Here is a 24,541-nt window from a genome sequence, read left to right as displayed (position 1 = left end):
GTTCTACACGTTCCCCATCGCCCCTCGCTGTGTCCCCGCTGCTACCGCAAGAGTCGATTGCGTTTATCGGCGGAGTCGGCGGCAGAGTCCCAGTGGAAACCAATTCACTGACCCAATAGGCAACGTCTAGCTATATATATATATATATATATATATATATACATATATATAAATAAAATTCTAATGAGATGCTAACGTCGTTGCGGATATACTCATTGAATGAGGTTGTCGATATTTACTGATTGTTCATCTTGAAATTTTTTTTAAGCTAACGACCGCAAAATGTACGACTTCCTAAGACCACGGGCGACGCTGTTTTTAAATTTTAAAACGGTTCGAGTACTAGAATTCAGTGCCATATAATCCCGATTCATTGTCATACAGCGCTCGAACGTTAGGCTCAGCCCCAATACCTAACGTTGTTTCCGCCGAGACCACCTGTCTCTAACTCCCCAATCACCCCAGATCTTCAATTAACATTACTACATACTGATAAGTATGACTTACGCCATTGGATCGTCAGGCCGGGGCTACCCTGAGCAGATTTTATACGTCTCCGGATAGGTTTGTTCCCTGTTCACAAGATAACCTCCCGTGCGTTCTATAAACCTAACCGCAAAGCATTGTCAGCAACCGTAATAGCCGTTCTTTTTCCCCCGAAATGTCCGTTTCCAGAGTTTCATCCGCGCTCCGATTGGCGATCAATGAACACCCTCATTCCGTTCCCTAAGGGTAATCTCATTCATCCCGATATATATACATGCTGTAGTATAAGTAAACACCGTACAGCTTGCCAATGTATAATGTGCAGTATTTCCCACGGCCGCAGTGCACAGGACACAAATGTCAGATGAGGCTTTACAAGTTTTGTGAAGACCACTTTGAAAGCTTCGTGACCCTTGAACATCTACCGGGCGTCGTGTGGGACCGTTTCACCGAAGCATACAATCGAGGCCTCTATGTTAAGGATAATATCCGTTACTGCCGCTCCCGATGCAAAATTATTTCCTCCTACTCTTCCTATACCCTGCTCAAAACTTTGTTTCCGTAATATCGAGTTGTCCCAAAACATACGCCTTCCTTAAGCACTCAAGTTCCGGGGATCAGTGCCCACCAGGACCAAGGCGACGTTTGAGGTTAGGTTGCGGCAGGCCCTAAGCGCCCTCACTAGACGCTTCTAAATAGCTTATTAACCGTGACCTCCGTAGCTTCGGATGCTGTCCAGACGGAGCCTCAAACATCGCAATCGATTTTGATTACGGTCTGTTCTTTCTTTCCTGAGGGCCATGTATGTTTCGCACTGTTCTGAAAATCTTTATAGAGGCTTTAATCCCTTTTCTGACGGTTTGCCTGATTTACTGCACTCCCCTCATTGCGAAATCGAGTCTGATACCCAGATATTTTGTCATTTTTTCTCCATCAAATGTTTATGTGAAAGGCTGTGTTCTTTCTGCCGTTGTACGAGTGCTCGTATACGACATATGGTAAAATTTAACTTCTTCAGTATTCGCGTCAACCTTCATGAGGCGAATACCTAACGCAGCACCGTACTATAATTTACAGCTGCTGGTGATGCACCGCCATTAAGAAGAAACATGTTAAAGAGAAATTCTAACGATAACGAGTTATATATATATATATATATATATATATATATATATATATATAGCAGTTTTAGCTATGAACGTATCTGGTGGCTAACAGCACAATGGGCCCAACCCACCGCTGACTGTTGTGTTACCGACGGGGCTGGGCCATAGGCGGCCGCCTATGCCAGCTTACCTGCCCTAAGCTTAAACACTTTTTTGACTGGGCACGAAAGAGTGTCGTTCTCTGACTCGTGCTCGTCCCAACAGTGGAGCTGTACGTGTAATCAGCGACAGGGCGGACTAGTCGTGATCCAGTCGCGTCTATGGCTGTCTGTGTGTGACCTTAACAACGATTTAGCGGTTTGAGCAATGCTATGATCCAACCGTTGTTGCTGGATTGTCCAAGAAGCAAATCTGCCCGCCGCCGCCGTCGTCGCCGCCGCCGCCGCCGCCGCCGCCGCCGACGTTGGGACTGCAGCATCTCTACCGTCCAGACACCTCTTTCTGTCAACGACGTTAAATGACAACGCCAACAAAAACGCAATGCTAGTCGCAACGTAAAACGCAATGGATAGGGTCTATTATACGTGCGCAGACCATCTGAGCGCTCCCTTGTGTAAAGGGCAGCCCTGAATCAGTGCGACGAGCCATTGGTCAGCTGTCGAATAGCCTTGCCGCTTGGGGGTGATTGTAAGTTAGGTTTGTGCACACGGCCGCAGTCGCACATAGAGCTTAGATAGGGGAGAGGTGTGACCACACGGTCGTTCTGTCCCCACTATAACGGGATATCCCAATGCTACAATATCCGCCTCAGACCACACTGGGCGTAGTGGTGTGGAGCTGGCGGTGATGGCGGCGGAAAGGCCTGGTCATTATGCGGGAAACAATGAAAAAAGTTACAGCCTTTGTATGCCAGCCTCGTTTTGTAGCTGGATTTTGTTCGGTGCTTGAAATTTCAGCAATGTGGAAATGTAGCAACGAACGGTTTGTTGCGGATTCTCCATTGCTAGTCCAGCTGTAGAAGATATTCGATGCCATTATGCCTGCCTGGTAGTGAGCGCGCTAGAACGTCACAACGCCAAATTGATATATATGTAAGTAGCAGCCACAGATTAGGAGTGACAAACGTGGCGACTTTCTGCATAATTGATTCCTATGCGTCATGTTAGAAATGTTGTTTGTACCAGAAACTAAATAACCATAGCAAACATGACCCGTACAAATGAAGCAGAATTGACAATGGCTTAATTGTTTTCGACAAACAGACGCACCAAAGCTCTGAGGACATGCAGCCGAAATCGTTCTTAACAATTGTCGTTGCAGATCAATTAAGTTGAATGCCAGCCATTAGTGGCAATACTTTGAATGTACAGGATGAACCAGTATAGGTCCGGTCAAAAACAACAGTAGATCCCAGCATTACACAATCGATACTCTCGTAACGGCGCTCGAACTGTGTTCTCTACCGTTTACTATTATTCTGAGAAGAATGAGATCTGCTGATCGCTGCCCGTTCGCTTGCGACGACGCCATCACGTAGGCAAAGGTAAAAAAAAACATGAAACAAATAACAGAACGACTAAGTAATCTGTACTGTCCAAATCGTGCTAAACGAGTGATGCAATCGACATTTGAATAAACCTCACCTGCACCGTTTACTGCAAGCATATACGAACTTACAATAGGTTAAGTAGTTTTGTTAATCTTCTTGAGCACCTATCTCGAGTCAAGTTCCTAGTACGAAATCGGGAACGCCTTAGCGTTGGAACTTTCCATGTGATATTCTGTCATCAAGACTTTGGCCATTCGTTCTCTCCATCGCTTTGTTTCTCTCTCTCTCTCTCTCTCTCTCTCTCTCTCTCTCTCTCTCTCTCTCTCTCTCTCTCTCTCTCTAGGGAGGACTCCATAGAAGCCCATTTAATATTTTCATTCTATATTCTCGTTACTGGCATTATTCCTATTGATTTTTTTCATCCAATATATACGTGATATAGATGACATCCTTGACAATTGGCTTCCTGCAGCGCATCTGCGACGACTGACCTTATCAATTGGTGGACCAACGAGCCGGGGTGAGCGGTCAGGCCGTATCGATTGTGCACAGATACAGTTGCAAGGAGATAACAGACACCCTGACGGTCATCGATCGTCCAGCTCAGCTTCAGGCCAGCCACGTCGCCCATACACGCTTGCTGCTGTTAAAGTAAATAGTGTAGAATAAAGCGCGCAGCAACGGCAACAAATTATGGCAGCCTAAGAACTACAGGCCGTGTCCAGATCATTATTTAAATCAGCGATCGATAGAGCTGTTACAGAGTTTTCGTGTCGTGCTTCACGTTGTTTTGCGGCCCTTAATGATATATATGTACAATACGTGTACGAGGATACTTGGCATACGAAGGCAAACGGGCGTACGCGTATTCCACAGTGCGATGGCTTTCACTGTTGAACGCGTATAGATAGGTAATAGGACGACGTTCTATATTGAGAGAAGCTCAATATTACGAAACGTTTAGTGAATAATCGCGAGACATCTTGATTAAGCTCTAGTCTTGTTTGACTGTCATATAATAGTATTCCAAGCTTGAATACCCTGAAGCATGAACGGTACAGGCGACAGCAGCCAACATTCAACTGTATCAGCATCAGCTGGCTATTTAATGTCAAATTTACTGCCTTACGCCACAGGAAAAGAGTATAGATAAAGTTCGCCGGCATCAAACCATCACAGATACGGTTAGAAACTCTGGCCAATATAGCATATCTGCCACTGTCCAGAAAAAGCTATTTGATTAAAAATATCAAATTTATAAAGGTGTCTTATTGTAGCGTAAAAATTTCGCGCCTACCTCGTACCTCATTAAGTGTTCATTTGATTTCCAGCTTTCCCTCTATGACTTCGCCTGAATAATCTGCTGAACAGAATGCGCCGATCATTTAGCATAAACTCGCTTGATATGGATGACGTTAGCCCCTTAGAATCTCCCTCGTTCTATCATCAGCGCCATCAGACCAACATTCTCTTCGTAACGTACGTGGATTGAAGAATGACGAAGAAATCGACGAACTCAACCTGTTAATATCTTGCGGTTTGGTTAGCGATCAAACATCGACGACAGGTACGTTCTGTTTATTATCTTCTTCACGATTTTGGCCTCGTCGCCTGCAGTTGACCGAGTGAAATATCAAACCATAAAACAGCATTAACAGCGAAAAGCTTTCATTTCATTACGATATAGCAGCATTCAATACCAAAACTGAGAAATACACACACACGAAAAATCGCAGCGAAATATATAAAAAAAAAAAAAAACAAAGCGAACGATTTGTACGGCAAAAAACACCCCATTGCAGAGCTTATCACGAGGCTCGCGTTCTACTCGACGACGACTTTCCGGGGGCGGCAATTGCCGCAGCAGCTGTTGCGATTGGTGCTGTCGTGGAAATTTTTCTAAAAAAATGCTTTTCCTTTCTTCATGTCCGTCTTTCGATGCGAACAGCAACGCTAGCGCGCAACGAGCCATGAGCCCAATCAGAGTCTCCGATGTTTGCATTTAACGGCAAAAATAGCGTCGACGACGCAGTCGCTGTGTGGTTCTGTGTTAGCCTTAGAGTTAAATGGCTGGGGGGAAGTAACGGCTGGGTTTTCTTGTGTTATGCTATGGAACTGTTGTCTGTGACGATATGTCTCGATCTTTTTCTACCAGCAGCGTCGGCGACACTCGCGGCTATCCGACTGGCTATGAAGTGCGGCTGTGTAATGAGACACGGCGTTAACGCTTGCTAGTTAGACAATTCAAAAATGAACTTCTGATGCGCCATGTCAACCCCCGGCAGCCTGTTCTTCAAGCGACGCGTCAACTCAACAACACAATCAGAGCCAACCCAAGCAGCGATGTCAATAGTCGCGGCACGAATACTCACAAATACAGCAGGCGAAATAGCCGTCATAGACAGACATCGGCCGGCAGGCAGCGTTTCGACGCAGCAGTTCGCAGTCGTTCAACAAGTAAACTAACCAGGCTACCGAGTATCGGAGCGTCGGAAGAACAGAGCGATCGACGAACCAAACCGCCCTGTCTGATGCTACCTACAGTCGCTGCTGTGACTGTGTTTCGGGACTTCTCCCTCTAGCATTTTTTTTCCCCTCTGTGATCTGTGGCATAGTGCGGTGTTCCACAAGGGTCAAAAATGCGGGATATGAGCGGCGGGGGTTGCCGCTGTTGGCATCCGGGCTGATCATGCCCAGCGCGCGTTCCGTGTAGAAGACGGCAACCGTGCATGATTACAGTTGCATTGTAGCGACCATTACTTCTACGGTACTTGATGATGACTCCGGCGAAGTCGATATATTAGCTGGAAGTAATGGTGGCGGTATGCCGCCATCGTTGCGGCCGTTCCCCAACAGACCAGTTCACAGGCTCTTCGTGATGCCGTCTTACGGTAGTTGATGTCGTAGTAGCAATTAGGCGTACCAGGAGTAAAATTAGGGGTAGGGGCAGGAGTTGTACCGATTGCAACGTTATGATTTGTCGTTGTTGATTAGGCGTGCGGTGCGCGTCTCGCGTAGTTTTGTAGTGTTATGGCGTCGGAGACCCCGATGCTGCTGGTCACCGTGATCCTTTTAATGATGGTACATCGTTGACCTGATCAGCCGGTCGGCGACGAGCTGACTGAATGACAGCTATAGCTGTTGCGTAGTATAGTGCGTCATCTTAGCCAGGGCGTCGACGGCGCCAACAGCAGCCAGATCGACAACGAGCTCGAATATCGCTACTGAGCATAATTAACTCTACCGACTGCAACTCTAAATTCAACCAAGGATTAAATAAAGTATGGCGTCTCGAAGCGAGGCCGAACCTTGAGAAGCGTCAGCGGCCCAGTGGCGACGCGCTGGCCATTTGTGGTGCTGGACTTGATCATTGCGGCCCGGCTCTTCGCACGTCTTGCTAATCCTGTTAGGCTAAATAAGCGAGGACGTTTCCGGCTGATCTTGTCCCTGACGGCGCTGTTACCGTCTTTTAGTTAGTCGATAACTGAATACCGATTGCCGACGAAAGATATTAGAGGAATGCTGTTTGGTCGACTCTCTATTCATTGCATTGATCGATATTGAATTTAGGGCTACATAGCCTTGTGCCTATTTGTATGGATCAGTTAGCTATGTTCACTGCTAGATACTTTTAGCACAGGCTAACTTTTTCCCATATTTACCAAAGATTCCTAGGAGAAGGAAAGCACTGTAAATGTACGTACGTTGGCCGTGTCATCTATGCCAATTGCCAACATTCTAACGATCCTAAACTCTTTACGATCCGTTTTCTGGGTGTACGCGTATGCTTGACTTGCTCTGCCTAACTTAACCATTTAGGTATTTGAAAAGGGTCTTCATCTGCGTGCACCGTAAACAAAGGCGCTGATTGGAGCGTTCAAACTTATTCTCATATGAGCGTTGACTTCTTGATTCTCGGTAACGTTTAGCCGTTGCTGCGTTACGCTGATCTCCGATGGGTGCGCAGATGGTCGTCAATAAAAAAAATTACGGCATCTGCACTAACGATAGTAAAAGCAGCAGTAGTGCAGGTGTCATTGTGGTTTTCAATTTTTGTTGGTACTTTATTGAGGCTTGGAAACCAATTAAATTGCGCAATTGGGACGAGCCTCACCATTTTTACAGGCATATTCTTACGGTGTAACTAAGCCATTATAGAATAACAATACCTGCACTATTTGGTGCATACATATATATAGCTAGTCTATCTGACGCCCGGCTCCTAGCACAAAATGAAGTCTATTTATACCTGGTTTGAATCTAGACTAAAACGTGACCTTAAGATCAACAGGCATATGTGTTACTTACTAAGCTATCACGGGGACAGTTCCCGATAACTGCTTCAGGTGACCCTGTTAGTTTCTCAGACAGAGTTACCCCCTTCCAATGACTTCTATACCTAGGTAAGAACACTCGATGCCAAACCTTGTATTGTCATAGCCAAGGAAAATCTACCAAGTATTTTCCAAGTTTCTTCTTACGCGAGTCTCTTACTTAAAATTTTCAAGAAAGAAGTCAAAGCTTCTTGTGAGGGTCTGCGTCGCGCGGTGTCTGGCTCACTGTCCCTATTGACCATTAGAGTGAGGCAAATGCAGAGAGAGCCCTACGGGCGTGACGCTTTCCGCACCCACCTGCTCAGTGATACTGCTGTGTCGTCCGGTTTATCTGTTGCGACGTTCGCCGACATATAAAAATAGAGAAGGCGCAATACCGATGAGGCCACGCAGTCCAATAGGGTAAACACACATACTGACAGACCAAGATCGTTCGCCGTCACTCCGTCATTTGTATCCTTTACCACCGCTGAGAGAAGTGCTGCTTCGTCGTTAACCGCCGATTCAATGGACACACAAAGAAACACAGTCTGTAAAGAACAGGGCGAAACCATGATCCACCTCGGGATCGTGGCTCGTGCCACCTCAACCGCGCCCGATTCAACCCAACCCGTGTGGCATACGACTTGCCCTGTGCATAACGGCATACGAATTGCCGCCCGTTCCAGCAATGTCCACTTCGATCACCGCCCCACACTCACCGACTCGCGCAGGGTGGTGAACGCGTGTCAAAGACAAACAACAGTTACCAAAGGCAGAATGGCTCCGCCAAGTGAGTAAATACACAACAAGTTACTGTTGCTGCTGCCTTAAAGCAGCGCGCGCGAGGGAGGCAAGGATGGTGACGCCCGCTTCTGGGGGGGATGCTTACGAAGGTCATTATATCATCGAAGGAAGAAGTAAAAAATAGACGAAGATGGGGCGCGAACATAAAAGAGAAGAAGAATGAAAAAAAAAGTTAAAAAATGATCGAAGCAATCCTAAGCACAATAGACTCATGGCGATGCTGCCGAATGAAATGCAGCCCACCTGTATGGGTGTAATAAAAGAAAAATTAAAAATTGATTTGAAAAATATGCGAAAGAGCCACTAAAAAAGGGGTCAACTCTGACTGAAGGACTGGAGATTTTGCAGATTGAAGATTTTAAGAAGATCTAAAGGAAAAGCGAGAAAATGGACGGCTTGCTTGCTTGCTGGAAGTCCGGGATCGATCCCATTGTAATCAAAGACACATTTGTCCCGCTAAAACGGCGTTGTTTACTGGAAGACCACACATGTGAATGTATTACCTATATTGTTGGTGCTAAAAAATTCAATCGTTTACAGTGGTACAAGAAGCTGTTAACGTTGTTAAGTGAACAATCCATAAAAGAAACTCATGGTTTTGATAAACGTATCGTATCATGTAATGAGAGGCCGTGCGTTCACCTAGACCGATATATAGCTGAAATATATATACTAATCGGAAGCGGCGATCCTCGATGACCTAGTTAACTTTGTGCATTCTATCAATCAAGATTATTATACTGTCAAATGATTATGTAGACACATATAGCCTTTATGGATAATACTTCACCGACCACAGGTCACATGTATAGCATCAATCTATCAATAACTTGAATCCTCTTCCTTCTATGGACTTCTTATTGTTAAACAGCTTCCCTTTATCGTCCGAACTGCAATCAGGCAACAAATCCGGAACGAAGCAAATGCGTTACATCTACGGCAATCAGTTGATAACCGAGAAAAAAAACCAAGAGCCTTACTAGCTGCACCCGTCGTACTACGATTACCCCTGTCGCCGTTTCTTTTGCCTTTTTACATCTCTTTGAATCGGCTACTTAGCTATAAGTGAATCATTATAGCGAAAATTGTACATTGTCAGTTAGCTCTTTCGTTATGTCCGGGTCAGCCAGTCTGTCAGGGAGTGATCATATTGCAGTTTTCCTGCCTTCACCTATCCATACGTATCGGTCAAACCCCTTTTTGACGTCTTGTATATCTGCTCGTCTCTTGACCACCCTCCGATCCGGTTTAACCTTTCGCGGCCGATTCGATCTCTGCCGCTGGTCTTCTGTGCTTCTTGTCCGCTGCTATCGACGGTGTTGATGTTTAGATAATTCGATGATCCATAATGACATGACCGTACCGAAAATGGCGGCGCATCATCGCATGGTGCCGTACCGAAAGCGGGGGGCGAACAGCAACTGTGGCCACGGCAGCACCGGTCCTCGATTTTTGGATTTTCATGTTCAGTTCAGTTATGCAGGCTGCACGATGAGTATGCTCTCAACGAATTCATCAATAAGTTGGGACGCGATACCGGGATGCCACGCGGTCGTCTGTTGGGCGTTTCGAAGTTTGTTATACTCAGCTAAGGATACCACTAAAAGTATTGGCGGTGGTATGTGCGTAAGGTTGTAGAAGAGCGATCCGTATCGCCGAAGGGACGTGATCTTCTTCTTTGCGCGAGTCACGCACAGCATTAAGCCTCGACCCAGTCCATGAGGCGGGGCGAACCAGGTCCCCGGGGGAAGCTGGAAAACGGGGTCAGAGGTGAAATCAGTCAAATCGGCCGGCCGCTATTAACGTCTTCACTGCCTCGTGATTCATAATCAGTGACTCTTGCTCTTACTGCCGTACTTGCTGTCAGTCAACGAAATATATACATACGGTATGATCGTGTATAAACAAGGCAAAAACGGTGAGATGCCCGAGGAATCCCTGAAGAAGTCTAACACAGTCGTCGAATACAGGTAGCGTTGCGATCGATGGTAGAACATTAGATGTCGGCACACTTCGAGCGAATCCCCCTCGATGTTAACTGGTGTAGCCCCGCTGAAGAAAACATCCATATGGATAGGTGGCAGGACGCATGCGAATTTTTCAATTCTAGCCTATTTGTTTATTGTTTACCATAGTTAGCTCAATCTTGATGAAATGTTTAACAGCGTAACTGAAATTACTTGATCTGTATGAAACTTTTTTGATTAATCTTTTTCTAAGTACCATATTTATTGAAATACATCTGCGTTTTACCAAAGAGTTTCTTATCATGATGTAGTCTAGTCGATTGGAGAGGTGGCTGTCTTTGGCACATCTACTATTCGATTGATGTTAGGGCCATGAAGATGCTGATGTAAAAACGTTAAACTCTGAACATTTTGTCCAGTGTCGTGAGGGACGCAACGGAATTTCGAAATAAGCTATACTATGCGCATCCAAAACATTGAGCGTAGGATCAGCAATATCTACATCTACTTCGACTTTGCTTAAAGTAGCTTAAATCCCTCGATGAGCATTGATGGTCACCACGTTACAGCAACGCTCAACGGCCTAATATTCGTTTACCGAACAGGTCAGTTTCACTTAATAGAAATCAGCTATTTGTAAACTTTCACAGCGTAACAAATATTTTTATAGCGTTCGGGCTTTAAGTGGCGAAGATTCGTCTGCTGCACCACCATCGCCGGTGCCTTCTGCCGCCTATTATCCAACAGGACAAGATTCTCTACAGAAATTCAAAATGAGCTACTGCCAGCCTGTGTGCTAGTAATAGTATACAGACATACTCATAGCGAATATCACCGTTGGCTTGCCTTACATTTGTAGACCAACGATATCATGTCGTTTGCTATAATTTCCATTGAAACATTTCGGCCTGGGCTAGTTTGCGATAGTCAAGCCGTACTATCAAGAGTCATAAAACTTCAAAAAAATCTTTAATATGCACGCCGACTAGAATCTCTGTTGAGCCTGTATTTAACTTGTTTTAAGGCCCGACCAGATAGACATAGCTTGCAGGCTTTATGAATATTTATATTAGGGGGTATTTTGTTTGCAAATAATAGCATCTACTGCATTGTCAATGGGTGATACTTTGGAACTTACCTATGGCTCCAGCAGTTCATTGTCAACGTTCTGCTCGACAGAAAATCTGCCTTTATATGCTCGCTACGGATACGATCAAAAGCGTTCTATAATCGTATGATTGTTACTGTTATACACTGACAAATGATAAACGCAACAAGCTATGTCGTATCTTACTATAAAGGGGGGCGCGCTTAAGCAGCATCGCGTACTAGTTTCTATTGTATCGCTTGCGTTCTGCCTAGTCCTGTTTCAGGCGTTATTGCATTTTATGATCTTGTTAGACCTACATGATGAAACGTTGCCTTTATATGTAAGCACATTTATGTCAGTCAGATTTGCGTCTATCCGCTAGCACGATGTGACACGGCTGAAGATGCGGCCCCCATGGAACTCACTTTCTCTCGTTGCATGCGCCTTCGCTCGACCGTAAACTTTGTTGGAAAATAACAACAGTCTATTTTTAGCAATTCACGGGCGGTAAACAAATGGCCTTTGATAATTTAATTTTCTCTCTAGTGTTATCGTTTTACTACTGTTCCTGCCCATGTTAGCAGAATCAGCAACAAAAGCGACCGTGGGCTGCCAAAAAGATGAAGATGCTATTCATTTCAAATTAGTGTTATTATTACTATTCAAGTAGAAAACAAATGTAATTCTCGATCTCTCCGAGTGGTGCTAGAAAAGCTCCGGCGTGATTTTTCCTATTTAGGTGGTTGCCTGACTAGTTGGCCGTCTGCTCTTTGGCCTGCCGCCGACGGCGCATGTTCGACAGTCGTCCGCAAAAGGTCAGCGATGCTAGTCCTATAGGTTAGCGGCGTTGTGCTGACGGCCGGGGTTCGCTTTGGTACCGCGGAAACGTCAGGACGCGATGTTTACATACGACGGTGCTGGTAAAGCGTTCAATATTAGCAGTGTATAGGGTAACAGTTACTATGTGATGGATTTCAAAGCAATGAGTAAGCCGTTTTTTGGACGATTTCTCATTCGACTAATCGTATACGCGGTGGCTGTTTTATCAGTAATGTCCATTAGCATAGTTTCGAACCTTTCCAGCGTGGAAGTTTTGTTTCGTTTGTGTTTTTTTCGTTGTTTTTCGTTAACGTGGTGAGAAGCAATTCGTTCGTATTAATAAACGTATCCAACGAAAACTATGTTGCTAAATAGGCGTCAGTAGTTGTCAGGGTAGGTGACGAACAGATAAAAGTGATTTTGGACGTATCGACTCGATGGAAGCGATCCGAGGTATAATTTATCCTTAGATTAGTATGTCTTAGCTATCTGGGATTCATTGCAATAAAACAGAATTGGTGGCAAGTGTGCATTACCAGACATTTGGACTTGGAAAAAACTGTAAAATATATTAAGATAATATGATAGTTGTTTGTTATCTCGACGAGCTTTTGTTTATTATTGTTAGACATATAGTACTCTGGAAAAAAAATTGTTACAGATATAATACCCGAAAGTAACAAATGCCCTCGCAATTCGCGACAATAGAGAGGTCTACGCGAGTGGATTCGGTGCGTAATGTTATTTGTCGTTTTATTACTCCAGTGTGTATATATGTATGTATACGTACAATGTGTTAAATATTATTCTAGTGCTTAATATGGGATACTCGTCATAGTTTCATTTCTGATCTTTAGGAGGATGATTTTGCTCCTGATGAAAGCTCAAAAAGATATCAATAGGTTTTTAATTAATGGCGCTTGGACCACTCGGAAGAAAGGATTAGTGGCACGTTAAAATCACATTGGGGCATCCTCTTGAGGTTCACGTTCCATACCAAGCGTTTTGTGCTGTCGAGAAGCCAGCCGTCTAAGAGAAACGTCGAACGACTCAACCAGACCTAAAAGCTTGAACTTATATTTAGACAGAACTACGAAATGAGTCCGGCAAGACTTCATCGCGGACGCACTTTGAAGCTTCCGCAAACGCACGGCCGATAACGAAATTACTATTTCTTTCTTTTTTGTTATTCAAGCGTAGTCGATTCCAGCTGTACCTCGATTGTCTTTCCTGCGACCGACTTTTCTATATATTATTTCGTAGCGCAATTATTATTTATTTACTTTTCGACGTAGGCTCTCGTTTAGCAGAACGTAATTCTTGTCCTTATCGTTAGCGTCAATCCAACGGCGAGCACGAATACGATATGATGCTGGACGCAAGAAAAATTGATTGACTCATCTTACACTCATTATTACTATTACTATTAATGTAATAAAACTATCAGCTACGCTTACGAGACGCGATTACTGGAAATGCCTATAGACACCAAGTGTTTCAGCTCGGTCCTTCTATTGCTTCCTTCCTTTGTGCCGTCTAATTATCTATTCATCAAGCGACAGCCTCTACCTTTACCAACTGAATCTGTCAATGATTAAGCACGAGTGACGTAGATACTTATCTAAATACGTTGTTTTAGCGATATGCTGCTGAAAGCATTCATACAATGACCATTAGTACGAACAAATATCTGGGCACATCTGGGGTCTGGGGGAAACTACAACAAGATGCTCAGTGGACGTAAGGGAAAAACCATTGGTATAGCGATCTAGCAGAATTCGTTCATTAGTTACGTAACATAGCGCGTAGATTTTTGACCAAATTGAGTGATTGCCAATCAACATCAGCATACAACGTTTTAAAAAATAAATTTTCCTTTACCCAATAATTTTCGTGTAAGCACAATCATTCCACTCGACTATATCGAATGCCGTGCGTCACAATACAACTGCCAGCTGAAGCAGACGCTACAGATGTCCTCTACGGAACTACAAGGGAGTGAAGTACGCTAATGTCCTTCTTAGAATAATCTTCATAGTCCATTCTGGGTCGTACAAGCAGGCAGCTCGTCAATGAAAACGTAGCCAGTAACGGCCATAACACTGTGCTATTGTCTTTCCTTGCTTGTTTCTTTACCTTTGCCGCTACCCGTCTTCAGAACGATCCGTTTTTCGCCACTACTCATACTTACTACGCTGAGTCAGTCTCAGGAGAAGGATTCGGGACTATCCCGCGGTCCAGAGCATCCCCTCTGAAGGAGTACGATTACCTCTCTCTTTAAACTAGGTGGCCAAATACAATACTAACAGTCACAGTTGAGACACGTGTAGTATCTATAATACTGGATACAACGGAGGCAGCGGGGATTCGTTTGTATGGCAGTAACAGGACATCGCCGTCGATCGCTGCGGTGCGCGCCACGGCAGAAGCTGGTCGGCTTGCAAACATGGACGGAGATGGACCGGCATTCAACACTGACCACTAGTGCGCAAGTGGCTACGGTGGCAACAAATTGGCGAGCTACCATGGCCAGAGCAATAAAGTTATCAGCGGTGGGAACTCTATTCGTCGCTTGGGAATCAGCGAACGTTTTTACCTTGTATAGAGCTCGACAATGCTTCGGTACTGACCGAAGGCCGTTCTTCCAGAAAGCGAATATCGTGTGCGTGACGGAGATATTACAATATAGGTACATATTTTGTTATACAACCATAGACCGTGTGAGGCGAGGAACCGGAACAGAGTTGGGCGGATTAAGCGGAGCAGAGAAGCTGCGCTTCTGATGAACAAGAAAAAGCTGGATTCCGGTAGGCCCAATTTTTGCGACCACAGATCGCAATAGAACTTAACCAGAGCAACAAAGCGGTAATCTAATCAAGAAGGGTAAAAATAGTTATTTGTTATAGGATCTATAACGGTCGTGATGTTTACTGCATAGCATATATTGAGTAAAACTGTATAAAAAACTGATTATGGTACGCTTACTTCAACGACGCGATATGGTTCATTAACTTTTCCTTGATAATCAGTAATAATAATGACTACAAAAGGACAACAAATAGAAGCCTTTTACTCAACACCTGGCAAACAAGCTGGAATACATTGCAAGAGGCCGGCGCAAGGAAAAATACCCCAGTAGTACATAATCGCTGTTCAAGAACCGGCAGTCAAAAGTGCCTTACCTAAATTCTACTAAAATAAAGGACAAAAATATAATATCGTGTTACTAGCCTAGTAGGACCAAGTACGTCCATTAGTTCACTCTGAGGCGTTTAGCGTCGGCCTGAAACGGACACAGTGTCAATAAAATATATAAATAAAACATCGCTACATATAAATTCCTATGTTTAATATTATAATAAAATAACAATCGTTTCGATCATGTTCTAATCGTAGCCGTGATCAACCTTTCACATTTTTGATGTAAGTTTTCCTCTACTGACGATCCCCTCTAAAACGACCTTAACGAATCGGCGAGCCGTCTCCCTTTTCAGGACACAAAGTTACTTCAAGCCTTCAATCGCTCGTTTGATTAACTCCTGGCTTTTCACTTTTCCCTGGCCCTTATAGCTATAACAATATCCCAGCTGATACACGGCACTTACAAACTCTTCCCTACCGCGGTCAGCTCTCCGTGCCATGCCTTTATCGACATTTTCCCACAGATTTTCACCGTGGTAAGTTATATCAGCAGCGCCGGAACTACCGGTGAGTGACAGTAGCGATCTACTGCGATAGATCAACACGTATTTGTTAGCTATTCAAGCCGCCTCAACTGCTATTGCTGTTCTTACTAGTTTCCACTGCTGACGTTTTTCCGCGCGATGACTGAGAATGAGCGCCGCTTCGGCGAGCGTTGCCTTCGGCGCCTTTGTTGTGGACAACTTTGGTGCTGTAACTGCTGCTATGTTCGCGTGATATTTGGTGCTGTCACGTAACTTCGTCGTTTTTACTTAAGATGGCGGCGGCGGCGGCGGCGTTTCCGTGACCGCCAGCGGCACCATCATGAGCATCCTGATCACCAAAACTAGCCAACGAAACAACCGAGTTGCTACTGACGACCGCAGCGCGAGAAAATGCAGGCTCCTGGAAGGAACAAGATTGAATAGGAAAGCCAACGAAAGAACGAGCGACAGAAACAGATGGATAGATGCTTGTGGACTAACAAATAGAAAACGAAAAAGGCAAATAACAGTCGCGAAATTGAAAGAGAGTACAAGAAACACGCTCTGTCTACTTATCTAGATACTTGTCAGTTCCCCTCATTCGCCCCATGTCCCGGCGCGTCAGAGTAATCTTAGCAGTTTCATAGAAATAGGAAGATAGTCGTCCTTATTTTCAGTTTCTTATTTCTATTTTATCTATTTTCGACTTTTTTTTCGCGTGCGTTCGTATGCTGATAAAGTCAGACACGTTGGCTACCATCTTCGACTATTACTACTGATACTATTAGCGGAAGTTCGCCAGCTGCTATTAGTTCTGCAGCCCCGGTAGCGATAACCTACAAGTGTCCACGGTACCAGTTCAAGGCGGCGGTAATAACTATGCCATCAGCAACAATGATCTGATAATTGCTGTGGGAACGTTGATTTTTCGTTGCCGATCGACCACTCCACCAGCAGCGAAGTCGCACCTCGCCGTCGAGTGACCACCATGCGATCATGCGGTCAATCATTCGTCTGTGCCTTGTACACCGAACGAGTGAACAAGCTACCGACGGTTCAACCAGCACGTTTCGTCGCAGCTCAATCCAGCCGCGAACAACGACAGGAAAAAGCGCCGACCCAGCCGAAACAGCCCTAAATTGCGACGCGACTTCTACGAGTCCGTCTGGGGCGGCATTGGCAACGACAGCAATAGGAGCTGTGCAGACGATGGTCTGACAGGCAAAATCACTCTATGATGATGACCTTTGACTTGGACGTTAGTTCAGTCACTGGTTTGTTAGCGGACGTGGCCGCTGCTGCGACTTTCGCGGCTGCGGCGTCATGTTATCTATGCTCTTTTTTGGACCCGTCCCGTCCTACGTCGACTTGAACGACCCGCCGATATGAATGGCGATATTAAACTGTCGGACTGCCCACTGCCTATTACTGACTAGTTACACTGGAAGGTAACGCGTTTAGCTTTCGACACAATCTATTCAATAGTCTCATGGATAAACGGTAGAGGAAATAGGAAGATCATGCTGGATAAGGGGGGGGGGGGAAGGGTACGACAAATCGAACGTTAACCAACCCAATAAAAGGCCAAAACGTGGAACCAAAAGGTGAACTTCAGCCGATTCCTGCTTTTTGGATCTTATAATCAGAGTATAGAGTGACCTAATAGTGACTAGCTGTGGCAGCGCATCCAAGTCAATCTTGTCGTTAACCAGTCATAAAGCTGCGTGCACGTGTGAAGTGTCTGCTGCCTCACGTCGAAGGTTAAAAAAGTCAGAAAAATTTAGAAGAGTTTTTGTCCTAGCGCGGTTTCTATTGTTTCCTTTTCTAGAGAACACCCAGAGGTACTTGCATACCCGACCATGGCTGACTGATGTGCCGTGATAACACGTAATTGGCTTTTTCCGGCAAAATACAGTACACACACACTAAGCTCGAATCTATACCTCATAAAAATTATGTATTCCTTATTTCTTCGATAGTGGATAATGGATGTTTTCAATCTGAATAATTTGCCCACTTCCGCACGGCAACAGCCGAACTTGCTAATGTACGACTGCTGATGCGTTATTTTTTTAGTCCTTCAGGTATCCTTATACCCATATTTGTACATTCATTGACAACGGGAATGGCCTGAAAATTAGCAAACCAATGCTGAACTAGCTGAACACAGAATATATCAGAATAGAATATTTTTACAGAATATTTGACCGGTCAACGCGAGGCACATATAGATTTATGACTGATAACCAACCATATGGTCCAGCTAGGATGTCTGTTACCCGTTAGATTGCTTTGAACTCATGTACGTTAAATGCACAGCGAATAAAATGGTGAAATGGTCCAGATTCGATCAGGATTTTCACGGAATCTCACGACGCGAAAAGTTTGTTTCTTTACCCCTTTCTACCCCTAGGTATATTTCATATAGGGTTCAGGTAATCTTACGGTGCTAAAGTACGGCTATGCCTAGTCTAATTGACAGAAAAATGCTCATACCTAATTGGGTCACAATTGAAGTAAACGGCGACTCTCTTAATCGGCTTAATCATTTCCGGCCTATACTAAGCTATCTATTACCAAGAAAATTCGAGTTGTAACAGTCTATGCCACGAGCATCGCCGTTTGCTTTACCACCTACACTACGGATCTATCTATCCGTGAAGCCTTCGATTCCTCAAAAGCCTTTTGCCATAGGTAAGACGGGTGCGGACCAATCTTCTTACATTAACTCTCATGGGATCAGCCTAAAGAGCCAAATATGATATTAAACGTTATGAAAAAACATAACGTACCATTCAACTATGCTATTAACCCTTGATTATTATCGCTATTAATCCTCAGGTCATCTTCACTAGTGTCTTCTTCATTAAAATGTATGTAAACGCACGCGCGACTGCATTGTTGTATGATATATGATTCAACATGCGCAACAAGTTGCTCGTCATTTCAACTCGTAGCTCTCATCGATCAAGGTAACTTTTTCTACATACCTTCATGATTACGGTAGATAGCTATAGAAGAATTGTCATTGCTATTTTTTTTCTACGGTGTCTCTACTTACGATCTGAGAAAAACTTATTTCCTACCAAGAGATTTTTCAGGCAAAAATATCCTAGCCGTAGGGTGATCGATTCACAGTGACAAACACGCCGCCGAACGCTCCAATCACAACTAAGGCTGGTCCGGCGTTTCGCGTTATTACAAAGCCTCGAACACAATGACGTGGGTTGCCATGTCGTCCGCTCCGAACCAACGACGCTACCGTTACAACGGGATCGAGTGGGAATCGAACCAGTGACTTTCACTTATTACACAAATCATCCGAATCCATACAACCTTCAGCCTGCATTATAAGGAAAAAAGAACTCCAGACCCTTTTAAAGTTAATCAGTCTTGCCAATACAATTGCTGATGCCTCGTTTTTGGTGGCGCATCATCGGGGCCACGCTGGCTTGAACGGGGGCGATGCGGCTCTTCTTCGCCGTCGATGGCGTCATCCATTGATTGACAACGTCCAGCCATTCCACCCAATAAAATTAACGGACTAAAGATGCAAGCGGACAAAACACGTTCTGCTGTTATCGAGGCTCCAGTTGAAGCCGCAGTGAAAACACCGCCGTTCGTTAAGACTGTGCAACAGTCCTCTATCGGCGCCGCTGTCACTGTCGGCTTCGCGAAAAGTCACTTTTCGTATCCAACTTTTCCTAATTTCGCTTAGTTATCATTGGAATCGCTTCATATCGCTGTTCATCCCCGACCCCGCCGACGACGACGACAATCGACCACAAAAGCCCCGACAGCCGCAGCAGTCAATAGCAGCATCAACGCAATGCTAACACGGTAAATAGCCTGTGTGGTTAGGGCCATGCTGGAGGTTGTGGACACGCTGAATGTACGCGGTCTTACTTAGATTAGGGCTTACGCAAAAAGTATAGCCGACTGCCGCAGAAGAAGTAGCCAGCTGGCGACGCTGAAATCGACTGGCGACGAAAACGGTGCAGACGGACACGCTCGCAGGAATCGCGGTGGTCGTGATGATAGCAGTGACAGCTACAGCGCGGCAGGAATTGATTAATTTGTTGACCTTCTCTTCTCACGAAGAAAGCCAATAACGATAAGCCAACGAGCGGGCGGAGTCAGCCTCGGATCAGCGGTGAAACGATCAAATGGAAACACTGTGATATCGCTAGAATCCGATCCAAACAAAGGATCGAATCCGATGAAGCTCATTGGCTGAGTCACTGTCCCCTTGTCATTCGGCCATCAGCTCGGCCGGTTTAATTGACAATTCAGACAGCTCCCCAATACAAAACCCTAATTGAATCTGTGACAACATCGCTGGCTAAGGGGGCAAGAAAGGCACTGAGTAAGTGAATGCTATGTACTTAGTTAGAATTTGTCTTCACTGCAGCGTTGGCGTCCCTTCATAGCAAACGTACGGATTTGGGAAGGAAGAGTTCGTGGAAAGCCGACGCGGCGATGTGGAAGGACCCGATTATGTACGACCTATTACAGGTCCAGGAATTAGTCCATCAGACAAACGGATCTATTAGCCTGATATACTGTCGTGGGGTCTGATCAGTGTTTTGTTTAGTAATCATTTACACTCGACAACTTTTCCAGTAAATGTGGAGGTTTACTCTGTTGGAAATGATATTTCTACAATGACATCAATCACCGCAAGCCCTTGATGCGCCTAAGTACAACGTTTTCAACGTTACGCAAACAGATCTAGCGGTTCTAAATAGATCGAAGCACGGTGCGCGGCTCATGGCTGACTAATTTCTTTTACAACGACTACATAACGCGCGTAGAAAAATAAGCATTTTGGCCATCAGGTATTCAAGGGAAAAGAACTTATCCAGTAATGACTCCATTTATCCAGAGTTCGTCCTTCCGATCTAAATAATTACGTGTCCTATTTAATCACATTATAATATTTAATAATATGATACAGTGATATGTCCGAACCGTCCCAAACAGTGAAGTCATCCCTGCACTGTTAGCGTTAAGCGATTCCGGCCCCTGCTTCATTCATGAATAAGGTTTGTTCTCGGCAGAGGGCTTGTAACACAGCTCTCCAGCCTGCTATCCTGACATGAATGCGTTTCTGTAGCAAGACATTGGGCTGATGTATGATAATGAACTTGCTAATTGAGTTTATGTAACAGTGATTTCGACCGGTAGAGACAGCCTGTCTTCCGCCAAGATTTCAACATTTCGTTCTATCTATAGCAGCCTTGCAGCCAACAACGAGCCTTGTCTTCGTTGTCATTAGCGGTTACGCGTACGATCTAATGAGGAAGCTAGAACGGCTGACGGTTTCTGAAAGATGTGATCGTTATTCGATGCCATTATATTATGCTCTATTGGTAATGAACGCGCACGTGAACGGCGTGCGTCCTAACCGTTAGTTAATATCTACTAAACGCAACACCGAGGCCAGTGGGCAAGTTTGCTGTCTTCGTGCTGTTTTTAGTTTTTTTTTTTTTTTTTTTTTATACTATGGCTATTATAACCTATACTATAAGTGCTGATTTTTGCGATATCTCGCTACCGACTTTGTGGACCACATAATTATAGTCGTCTCCGAACAGCACGACCACATATAACAACACAACATTGCAGGATACAATGAAAAGCAATACGTACAGCGGTTTGCCTACATTTGCCCCTGTACACGTATTATATATTGCCTATAATACATGTACAGATAGCAAGTGGTATACCATAAAATCAAAATATCGTATATGTTGTATTATTTTATGACACTGCCCATCACGCTATGCGTTGATCATAGAAGACGTGCGATTTTTTCTGTCATAATAAAATAAATGCAATGTGATAGTAATTGCTTCAGGCCAAAGCTTGTTCTGGCAGAAAACGGGAATATAAAAAATAGTTGAATTAACTTCCGTTACGTTAAAGTTGCCTAAATAGAAAATTAACGACGATTGGGCCCGTTGCTTTATCAGTGGTTTACTCAGACTCAGATGCTGATATCGTTACCCCGATGAGAGCTGTTCATGTAATTTCTGCGATGGATAGCTCCGCTGCCATGCTCGATAGCAAAACAACACCTGGCTTTCCCTAAAATACATAATTCCCATTTTGGAATTTCTGTATATCGTAGACTGTTTACATTTGTAAATAAATATGACAAGGAGAGATCTCTTGACCCAACCCGCTAACAATCCATAGTGTATAATATAGTAGTATTTGTTCAGCTGTTCTCACCAAGTCATCGACTATCCCTTTGTTATGCGTTGTCAGGCGTCGAAGATGAACTCACGTGTTGAACCTCTCAGAGTCTTCATTTCCAGATTTTCATACTCCATTATGATACGTTTATAGGCGATGTAATGAGACGAATGACATTAAAGAAACATTAATAGCTATCTAGTTATTAGCGGATATCACTATCTAGGTACGGCTGAACAGATGCAGGGCCGACGTCGTCTGCCGGACAAAGGCGGCGGTATCGGTAATCCTGCCTAACTAGATGACAGAATCCGCCATGAAGTTGCCGACTGAACCAGCTCGTCAGCCTTGGTAGCTGGGAACAACCTTAGGCTGTACGTACATTCCTTGTCCTATTCCCAGTGCGCGCCGTGTCTGTCAGAGTAATCGGTCGCTCTCCTTGATTACTGATATGCCATTATCGTCAACAACGTATCGTCACCGCTAATCTTAGCGCGGTCGCTGCTCGACGGATTTGGCGAATTCCCCTATGAACTATACCTTAGGGCCCACTGAAGATAATTTCCGACAGATTCATTAGCGCATAGGATAGAGACTCCCTACCGCAAAGAAGTTGACGACTGGCGCTATTGTCGCGTTGTCTGTGCGGACGCCATCGGCGCTACTGAAGCAAAGTGCTGCCCCCTACGTAAAAAACGCTACAGGTGGTTTTGATGAAAGGACTCATGTTGTTGCTTATATATATATACACGTATGAGTTGGCGAATTAACGATAGAAAAAGTGTATGTGCGTGTCGTAGAAGATCCTCAACACTAGAGCTCTTCTTTTTTTTATATGTTTACGCATGTGTATACCTCCATAGTTGATACCGTGATGTCGACTCAACGATCTCAACCCCTAACAGCTTACCAGATCAAGCGAATCTCTTAAGTAACACCGTAGCCAGACGCGATATATTTGCGACTTTCAGCAAATGCGCCGCTAGCTGTTCACTGTAACGCCCAAATAATAACTAGACCGATCGGTTAGAAGTGACCGCCTTAGGGCACCTTTGAATCATCTCACGCCTGAATAAGCAGTATATATATATATACACACGTAGGAATGAAAAGATGCTCACAGCTAGTTCGGACCCTCTGCAGCACCGGGCTCCAAAGACGCCAGGTTCACCAGTGTACGTATGAAGAACTTGTTTACGATGGCCACGCAATTTCCAGCCTCGCATGATCATTCATCGGAGTCAACCAAGCACTTCTTTTTCTAAGACAGAATGACGCTTTTAGATTAACCAACGCGGACAAAGCAGCCCCTTTGAATGGGCCGAGCAATAGCCCAAAAGATAGCAGTGATACCGCTACGAGAGACAATTAGATTCGTATGACAGAAAAAAAAGAGTGACGAAGTGTATCCAAGTGCGCGGAACGAGCTAAGAGTGACGCTGGTCATTGTAGGCTTCGATTCGGCCCGAGTGCGTGTACATGCGCGCCTCTCCGTTCAGAGCCGTTCAGGCCTAACCATTGGTAAATTCCTCTGGCATGGAAAAATATATTTGCTCCAGTTTCTGCGGCTTCCGACACTACTTGACTTGCCTGTCACAAAAGTTTCGATACGTGCGTGGAGTTGGTCAGTTATGACGAAAAACAGGTTGGAAAGGTGGTTAAATTTTGTTTAGAAATGCTGTGGTTAGGGGCAATGGCAGCAAGGCGGTAAATAAAAGAACAGGATTTCGGTAACGCATGATTGCGTCGACCCGACGCCATCGAACTGCTGACGTCAGTATCAAGTATAGCTGTATAATATTATTATTCATCTTCGGAACTATCGATTATTTGTTAGTTTCCCGATGACTAGTAATCGGCTGCTCGGCAGCATATAGACACGGTGTCAAGCTTGCATGTATTCAGTGCGTTTGCATGGCCCCCTTTTGTGCCTGATACATTATACCACATTCGACCATAATAGATGAGAGCGACTGTTCTTCGAGAAAGGAGTCTTCGAGGAAGAGTTCGAAACTAATTGGCTTCTTGCGCAGAAACCTTGCACAGCTTTTATGTCACCTTTTTAATAGGTTTTGACTTTTATAGGATAAGTTACGTTTAGATTAGGATTACTTAGATAGGATACCTGAACGTTTGCGATTTGACCCATCGTTTATGGCGTGGAACCGATAGCTATTATACGCTTTGGGGTTGTATGCTCCAGGTATCGATTGGCTGCATTGAGACCTATGCGTAAACGATCACCAATCAACAGATCTATTAGAGAGCTAGTTCATATACTATACTAGTTCTAAAAACTACTCGACGTCGGACAATGAGTCTGCTTCAAAAGCTGTATTCAGCCAAGGTAGCTCGTAGCGGTACGTTAACACTCATTCAACCCCGTCCGCCTTCCAGTAATCAATAGCACAAGCGCCTTACTAACAGGTTTAGCTCTTGATATCGCTCTGCTGCATGTTATTGCATCCTCGACAGAATTCTGGCCGCTTAGACACCAGTGCTAACCTAGAGGAATCGAGGTTACCCCCCCCCCCCCCC

At 44.6% G+C, this 24,541-nt stretch overlaps 1 protein-coding gene across 3 annotated transcripts in view; it reads left to right on the top strand.

The window, feature by feature from the left end:
• Positions 1–24,541, top strand: part of LOC111267451 (uncharacterized) — a 140,547-nt gene that overhangs the window by 27,178 nt on the left and 88,828 nt on the right. For 2 of the 3 annotated variants that reach the window (XM_086971330.1, XM_086971329.1), the window contains exons 2-3: positions 4,473–4,708; positions 18,644–18,774. The exons of the other annotated variant lie outside the window; for it this stretch is intronic. In XM_086971330.1, the coding sequence (XP_086827456.1) occupies positions 18,708–18,774 (67 nt within the window). In that variant the 5' untranslated portion in view covers positions 4,473–4,708; positions 18,644–18,707. The remainder of the gene's footprint in view (positions 1–4,472; positions 4,709–18,643; positions 18,775–24,541) is intronic. 3 annotated transcript variants of the gene reach the window in all.

The sequence above is a fragment of the Varroa jacobsoni genome, unplaced genomic scaffold, assembly GCF_002532875.2.
Source record: "Varroa jacobsoni isolate VJ856 unplaced genomic scaffold, vjacob_1.0 scaffold_1191, whole genome shotgun sequence".
Lineage (NCBI taxonomy): Eukaryota > Metazoa > Arthropoda > Arachnida > Mesostigmata > Varroidae > Varroa > Varroa jacobsoni.
Note: the sequence above shows the minus strand (reverse complement) of the source record. Positions and strands in the feature narration are given on the sequence as shown.